The following is an 8,400-nucleotide window of genomic DNA, read 5'->3' as shown; positions in this document are numbered from 1 at the left end:
GAAGTTGTGCCAAACATAGTGGGTGCCATGTGGGAAGAGGCATGCGTTGATTACATGAAAGTTGATGTGTGGGTGGATGACATCTAATCAATCCATGGAGTGATAAGTTGGGGTTCTCAGAAGTCAGTGCAGGGTTTTGCAGGAACCGTAAAATCTTAAGCTTCCCTCTGAGTGAGAAACCACAGGACCCTGGTACACAAACTGCTTTCTGAATTACTTTTTCTGATGAGATGAAACGGGGAGGAGTGTTTGTGGCAATGTTTGCTCTTAAAAAAAAAGGTTTGGCACTTTGTGTGAGAGCAGAGACACTGTCATCCCCCTACCCTACCAAATTTCTGATGTGCAGAGCAGTGTTTGCTCAGGTGGGAGGTGCTGCTCTGGGGCTTGAACTCAAGCTGCCAGGTCTGGATAGCTGGGTGTCCCTCCCAAGCAGGTCGCTGCTTTAATGTGTGACCTTCAGTAATTGAGGAACATTGCCCTGCCTTTCACCACTGTGAAATCAATACACTCCATACCTTCAGTAACGAATTGCTTGAAAAATTCTTTTCGGACAGCAGCAGTTTTTGGCAGCAAGAATTCTCAGTTTAGTTGGACAGAGCATCCATCATGCCCCATCTAAAGGCAACACATGTTATTTGGGGAAGTTGGTTAACAGCTTTTCCCTGCCATCTCTGAGATGGAGTGAATATGGTGTCCCTTTCATTTTGCTCATGTGCTCCCACACCCCGATGCACTCAGCCCTGCTATGTCCACTGGGTCACCCTCTCTTCCCCAGTACAGATATTCAGTGGACTTCGAAATGGTTGAAGCTGACCTATTGCTCCACCGCCCTGGCTTTCAGGAAAGGATCTTCCATGCTGGGTCAGCTGTTGGGATGTTGTGAGGAGGGCAGAATGCTCATATCCCCTCCCCACACACTGGGAAGAGCTGGGATTTATAAGGCAAGGTGGGAGAAGTGGCTGGTGTGACAGTCCCTCCCATTTGTGTGTTGTAGATGGAGCTGCTGAAGGGATTGCCATGGCGCCGTGGTTTCCTGGCTGTCATCCTGAACCTGCTGGCTCTCAGCCTCTCCACCACTGCCTTTCTTGGCAGCTACTGGTGCACTGGGACCCAGAAAGTGCCCAAGCCTTTATGTGGGAAAACGAAAGCCACCAAGTGCATCAGTGTCCCCATGCCACCTGACACAGGTGCTAGCAATGTTTCATCCCAGGATGTGGTGCACTACAGCTGGGAGACCGGTGATGACCGCTTTGCCTTCAGATACTTCCACACAGGGATGTGGCTTTCCTGTGAAGAAAACATGGAAGGGCCAGGTAGCATCTTTCCCAGGCAGCCACAACTTCTTCCCTTGTATTTACTCCACAGGAGTCTGAAAATGAAAGGCAGGAGGCTGACAACACCTGGGAGAAAAGCCCTCTTCATTTTCCTGGATGGCATCGTCCTTGTTCATTGCTGTGGTCATTGTATTTCTGTCCTTCATTGAGATGTTTACAGAGTGGGGCAACGGAGAAGGGTTGTCTCTGGTGTTGCCTGTGGTCTGGAACAGGGGCTGTGAAGTGCAAGTGGTGGTGGTAGTAGCAGTGACTTTGTGATGGCATTGTTCATCCTGATGTGAACTGGAGTGAGCCTCCTTTCCCTTTCCCCATTTCCTCCATTCCTACACACAGCTTACTTCATGCTCTTCAGGGCACATTTGTGCATGTCCCCTCAGAAATCTAAGCAGGGTGATTTTATGCAGCATTGTCAATTTATAGTTATCACTGTGAGGACTGCAATAGTTGGTGTTCTCCTTAAATCACCAAACTGAGAGGTTTTGTGAATTGAACAGGGACTGGGCTGTTCTTAAAAAAAAAATAGAGAAAGAGAAGTACTGCCTTATAGATACAGAGAAAACCTGCAGGATCTGAACCTAGAGGAACTAAAGCTAGCAGACAAATTGACCTGAGGATTAGAGCTGCAGTATTTTAATTTTTTTAGTTGTTTTTGTGATACTGTGACAGGCTTCACTTGTGATTTTTGACCATGTGGGACTGGCACTGTAAACCCTGGAGTGCCAGGGGCTGGTCATGCATCCTGCACTAGACCCCTTTGGTGCCTTCCTTCACCCTTGCCTTGCTCCTGCCCAGCCCTGCTGAAGTCCTTCTGCTGCAACCTATGCCACGCCAGCACAGGTAGATGCTCTGCAGTGCACAGATGCTCTTTATGGCCTGGCACACACATCAAGGATCAGAACTGACCTGGAAGGTGGCCAACAGGGAGATTTGTATCTAAAGATACACTGATGAAAGTTGCTTTCATCAGGCCCGTTCCCCTGAGCCCACTGGTCTCCCTTCAGCTCTCCCACAAACATCTCACCTTCTCTAACTAAGCTACCGTTGAAGTATAGCATTTCTTGTTTTCTTATTTGTTTTTGTCAGAATTTGAAAATAAAGCACTGGTGAATAAAAGCTGACAGAAGTGGGTGGGAGTACGAGGGAATGTGCTTGAAACTCTCATGTCCTAACGAGAGGGCTGCTTTGTTATGAGCATTTCCAGACATGCTGTGGAAGGAGATGTGTTTATTTGGGACTGGTTTGGGCTGGGGTGTGTTTCCGTGTTTCTCATGGGAATGGGACTACATCCCTTGACAGCTTTTTCTGAAAGACTCGTCTGGCCACCGGGCAGTCCTGGAATAACCCTGATGCCTGAAGGAACGCAGAGAGCATGTTACATCTGGATCGCAGCAGAGCATGGGGTAGAGCACATAGTCAGTCTCAGCCCCCTGCTTCCTGTAAATCAAGTACAACCCACCCACTGCTGTGGGTCTTTGAAGCAAGTGCATAGACAACAAACAACAATAACAAAAAAAAGAGGCTACTATGAGCAAAAGGAGTTTGAGTTGAGCTGGAGAAAGGATTTAATTATTCAGGCTAATCTCAGGATCAGTTTAGATGAGCCATTACTGAATAACCTCATTAAAGTTCTAGGTGAGGCAGCAAACCACAAGTTAATGAGGACTGCAGATGGCACTAAAATGAGTAGTGTCCTGAGAGCTGTGGATAACAGAAGTAATACAGGAGATTGGGAGAGATTAGAACTGTGGATATGTCCTGGTTTTGCAGGGATAAAATTTATAGAATCAATTTTCTGTTACATTTTCTTTCAGTTTGTGGCAAGCTGTGGTATGGTGATCAAGGTCATTAGCAGTGAAAGCCAGGGCAGCTGACCCAGGCTGGCCCACAGGTGTATATTAATATTATTATAGCATTAACGTTGGTTCACTATAAATGGGAAAGCTTGCTGGGGGGTGGGTCCTCTTTGCTCTGCTCTCTTCTTCCTTCCCATCTTGTCCTTTTCCTCTCAACGGCTGCTATCCCTGGAGGGACTTGCCGCCACTGTGTGGGCTAAGTATAATTTGTGTATTTTGTATTCGCATCAATATTTGTTTCCTTATTTTGTTAAATCTGTTTAAATTTTAACCCCTGAGTCTCCCTCCTTTTCCCAATTCCCTTTCTCAGTCGTGGAGGGGACATTGGGTGACAGAAAAACTGCTTGTTGTTTAGCCCTGGGTGTGGGCTAAACAGAGTCAGGATAGAAATTAAGAAAATGAGATTCTTACATGAAAAGTGGCAGGCTGATACTACTGGGAGAAAATACTGTGTCAAGTAGAGGAGAGGATGCTCAAATGCAGTAATGCAGTAGGCAGTAAGAGAAACTTACAAGTAATAACGATGGACCTTCAGCTGAGACAATAGTTTGCATCTGGCCAACATAAAAGCCAAAGCAAATATGAACACCATTTATCTAAATAGCATGCTTAAAATGTGAGGACAGAAGACCATATTTCTGTGTGATTCTCTGCCACAGAAGAAGAACTCTCATCTCTGTCACAAAGCATTTCACTTGCTAGAACTGCTCTGCTGAGAGTGGGGTGAGTGGGAATTCATGTCCTCAGCAGAAGTGGTGGGTCTGCAGCCTGTTGTAAGATACACCCTTCATAGACCTGCCCAACAGTAATGTTGTGAATGAGTAGTAACGGAATTTTATATTCACTAGAGAATCATAAGATTTACAAATGGCTGAAGTTTTTGTCTGGAAAGGCCACTTCTAGTTTTCCAGGCAGATGTTGCCTTACCCTACCTTGCCCCAGTGAAGGTCTGGAAAGATGGTAAGAAAGAGAGCAGAGGTGAGAAGGTATGATATGATGGGTAGACTCAAGGATAACTGGAGCTATGCAGTGAAAAGAGAGTGAGAGGAAGAGATTTTCTTTTCCTTTATGTACCCTGCATCATTTTGCAAACTAATACCTTTGGTTTTTGTTTCAGAAGAGAAATGCCGTAGCTTTATTGAGCTTTCACCACCAGCAGAGAGAGGTAAGAGCAAATCCCCATACTTCATCATAGCTGCCCAGTGCACCTCCTTGGGATGGGGGACCTGCAACATTTCGCCTGTGTGAGGACAGCAGGATGGGTCCCCAAAGAGCCAGGCATGAAATTCTGGAAACCTCAGACCCCTTCCCATATAAAGTGGGATTTGTCTCATCTAGTAAGTTGCCCAGTCTGAGCTTGTCACCTTGCTGCAGTCTCTCCCACATATGCTACATGTTGACTCAGTGCTTCAGTTTTGAGGTCTACTGTGATGACTCTGGAAGCTGAATCACCTCTTACTTTGTGGTAAGTGATCAGGACATCCATTGCATATGTACACATGCCTCCAGGTATACTGAAGCTATTCCCCAGCATAATTTGAAAAATTAGTCCTGTGACAATGACAGGAGAAGTGAGCTCTCCAACCCAAATGAAGTTTTGTATTTGACTCTTGCATTTACCACAAAACACTCACTTCACAGGCAGTAGCAACGCATTTTTCTGCTTTCTCACCTTCTTGTGCTTAATTCCCTGCCCAGGCCTCTGGCTCTGTTGCTTCCAGCGTCTTCCTTATAGACTGTTTTCCTAAGAAAGCAGGTTTATGCAACCAGACTATGTGTCCTTGTAAATCTGTCCCCCCTCACACTCCTCCTACTGCTAGTTGTCCAGCTGCAGCCCAACATTGATAGAAAGGCCATGTTCTGTAAGTCATTGAGCTCCTACAAATTAATTGGAAGATCCCTGTGAGCTTAAGCATGATGGTCCTGCAGCAAGCAGGCCAGCTCCTTTAAGCAGGGAATGCAGCTCATCAATTCCTGCTAAAGAGCTGGGTGACTCTATGGCAGTAATGATGTTGAGGAGCCAAGTCAGTGCCACATTAATGAGGATTTTCTTTATACTCCTTTTCCCCAGATGAATGTCTCCTCTACAGCCATTAATAGTTGCTAACAGTAGTGGTCACAGTGCTGCTTCATTTGTCAGATTAATGTTTCTTCCTCAGTGAATCCCATGCTCTTCCACAGCCCAGAATTACCAAATGCCTTTTCTCATTCTCCTCCAAGTCCTACTGCACAGTGAGCTCAGCTGAGGACTGTGGTATCACTTAAGTCCCACTGATAATCCCAGCATGAAAGTACCTGTACTCTGTTCAAGCAGCAGGGTGAGAGATGAAGGTTATTGCGCTAGCTGGATATCCACCCCAAGGAATGTAGGCCTGCAAGGGGCCTCCTGAATTCCAGGGGCCAGGTCCCGGTCACTGCTGCTGCTGAACCATACAGTTCTTTTCTTAACCAGTTGAGTCCCAGGTTAATAGTCGTTTGCTTCCATTATTGTGATTAGAAACCTACTCTGAATGTCACTATGCTAATGGGTAAGAACCTACTAACGTCCAGCTCAGATGTGTTCATGGCCAACCTATGACCACTAGGTCTTGTGCTAATACTCAATACTCAGCTTTCCCCCCTGCCTTTTTCCCCATGGCTTCTTCCTTGCTGTTTATGAATGATGCTGACTTGTTTCCAAACGGCTGTTTTAGTTCCTCTCAGCTTTTGCAGTGCCAGACCAGACCAGCCATCTTTTGAGACAGACTCTCTGTCCCCTTCAGCATCCTTTGAGCTCTTACTCACAGGCTGAGGGGATTGCTTTTGGGTGTTTGTTGTTTTCCTTCTTTGCCTTCTTTCCAAAGGACATCCTTTCAGGATTGGGTTGGGAAGAGGGCGTATTCTCCCTTGAACAAGCCATCCTGTATTGATATGAGGAGTCTCTGGTTCCTGGCAGGAATCCTGTGGCTGTCGCTGGGATCAGAGATGCTGTACATCAGCTTGCTGCTCATCAGCTTCATCCTCCTGATGGTGGAAATGCTGCATACCAGCAATCCTGTTTGTGGATTGAAGCTCAATGCCTTTGCTGCCGTCTCGTCGGTGCTGTCAGGTAAGTGTGTTACTGCAGACTTGGAATCACAGCAGGAGGAGAGCCTCCTCTCCCATGCAAGGCTGAAGTATGCAGCTCTGGCTCCTGCTGTAACTTCTTTGCTTTCTTGTCTTTTGTGTCCAGGTCTCCTTGGGATGGTGGCACACATGATGTACACGCAAGTCTTCCAAGCAACAGTTAGTCTGGGACCAGAGGACTGGAGACCGCACTCGTGGGACTACGGCTGGGCTTTCTAGTACGTGAGCTCTGAAGCCATCTTCACCTCCCCAGCATTTTGGCCTTCAGCTACACTCTGTAAAAACTCACATCCTCCCTTCTTGACGTTCTGCGTTTCCAAAGACAGGTGTACCATGGTTCTCCTACTGCTAATCTCCTGTCTTTGCCTCATCCCCTGCTTTAACAAATAGTTGCTGAGTTACCTAAGTGAGTAGCTACCAAGGACCGGCAAAACAATGGGGTCACACCTAAACAAGGGCCTTCAACCCTGCTGACTAATCAGGTTTGCCCCTATGCTGGTTTGCCTTGTTTGGTCTCAGCTCTTCCCTGTGTGCAGAGGACAGTGTCATACCTGTGATGATGCTCTCAAACATGCCTTGTTTTTCTGCAGTTTAAATAAGTTGCGTGCTGGTTTGGTATCTTCACTAACCGGTGTCCAAAGGGCCTATTCCTGCAGCATCAAGGCTAGACACATGCTTAAAGAGGTGGACACAGTAGCCAGGAAGAGCAGCTGCAAAAAGCAGGTGGCTCAGGGTTCATTTCTATAAAGGCTAAAGAAGCCAACTGCAGCTGATATGCCATAAGTGACTTGAAAAACAGTTGGATGAGCTTGGGAAGTGCAGGGTTAATTTGCAATGCTGTACTGACGATGACCACATGGATTCTTAAGACTTAAACACTCCAGTGCCATGTGCCAGCTGGGGACATCGAATGTCAGCATGGCCATCCGGTTATGCTCATGGATACGTCTCATGTCCAGAAAGACACTGAGCAGCCCTGCAATACAGAACTTGCTTCCAAGCGGTGCTGTCCTGCTCTGACCAGTTACAGACTTTCCTGCTGCCCTTTTTATTTTCCTTGTATCCCTCCCTTCCCTGTGACAGGGATGACCAGTATTTACCCCACTGATCTAAGAAGGATCATGTGGTGGGATAACCCCTAAGAACTGTAATGTTATGAGCCTTAGTCTTTCTAGTTCATGTCCATGCCCAGCAGCTTCTGCCTGGCAAATCAGGGTGCATCGCGGTGCATGCAGTTCAATTCACTTACCGTACTTGGCTTCTCACAGCACATGCTATTCTTATGTCTCTCTTGTAGCATGGCTTGGGTCTCCTTCACCTGTTGCATGGCCTCTGCTGTCACCACTCTCAACACCTACACCAAGACAGTGCTGGAGTTCAAAAAGAACCACATCAAGGGCTATGATGGGAGCCTCAAGGATCAACCTCAGCACCACCAGTGCTTCATACAGCAGCAAATAAGCAGCTACTACAAGCCTCAAGACAGGCCCCTCCACTCAGTCTCTGAGGGAGTTGACTTCTACTCTGAGCTGCAGCAGAAAGTGCTACAGCGGGAACCAGAGCTGGAATTGGATGAGGTCTTGGGACAGACGATTGGGGAGGATCGCTGTTAGGGATGAGTGGGCAGGGACAGAGCAGTGGGGTTTGGGAGGCACAAGAGCTCTGAAACAAACACTAGCACCACTGTTAGCAAGTTCTTGGGGAGCTCTTCTTTCCTCTGCCATTCAGGGAGAAGAGAAGGTGGGGACAAGGCCAGGGCAACAGCAGTGCCAACAGTAGCAGGGTGGGTCCTTCCTGATCACAGTTTTGACAGGTGTCCTCAGTTGGGAAGGGTGAAACTGGAGGGGTGTCTTGTTGGTGACAGATGTCTCCAAGCACTTTCAGACAGAGTTGAGGCAGTTGTGCTAATCCCAGCAGTTCTGCACCTGGGAATAGTCAGTGCCATCCAGCTGGCAAATTGCAGTGCTGGGCCTCTTTGGGTGGTGTCACATTGACATTTCAGCAACCTCCCTGGTTCAGTGCTACAGTGAAGGGCAATGGTGCTCATATTGATTGGCTGTAATCCTCTCTGAACACCCTATTTATTCTTCATTTCCCACCCAACCTCC

General features: G+C 47.2%; 1 protein-coding gene across 1 annotated transcript; it reads left to right on the top strand.

Annotated features, from left to right (window-relative positions):
- The first annotated feature begins 994 nt into the window (after positions 1-994).
- GSG1 (germ cell associated 1) lies at positions 995-7,905 on the top strand. The gene is made up of 5 exons (XM_068401817.1): positions 995-1,313; positions 4,305-4,352; positions 6,123-6,275; positions 6,399-6,510; positions 7,590-7,905. Exons 1-5 carry the CDS (start codon positions 995-997, stop codon positions 7,903-7,905), a joined length of 948 nt encoding a protein of 315 aa, XP_068257918.1.
- Positions 7,906-8,400: the final 495 nt, after the last annotated feature.

This window comes from Nyctibius grandis, chromosome 5 (assembly GCF_013368605.1).
Source record: "Nyctibius grandis isolate bNycGra1 chromosome 5, bNycGra1.pri, whole genome shotgun sequence".
In the NCBI taxonomy this organism is placed as follows: domain Eukaryota; kingdom Metazoa; phylum Chordata; class Aves; order Nyctibiiformes; family Nyctibiidae; genus Nyctibius; species Nyctibius grandis.
The sequence above is the reverse complement of the archived record's forward strand: the minus strand, read 5'-3'. Positions and strand labels throughout refer to the sequence as shown.

Coding starts and splice junctions, on each gene's coding strand:
- GSG1 (XM_068401817.1), top strand. CDS start 995: ATGGAGCTGCTGAAGGGATTGCCATGGCGCCGTGGTTTCCTGGCTGTC. Junction 1,314..4,304: donor AGAAAACATGGAAGGGCCAG/GTAGCATCTTTC, acceptor TTTTTGTTTCAG/AAGAGAAATGCCGTAGCTTT. Junction 6,276..6,398: donor CGTCTCGTCGGTGCTGTCAG/GTAAGTGTGTTA, acceptor TTTTGTGTCCAG/GTCTCCTTGGGATGGTGGCA.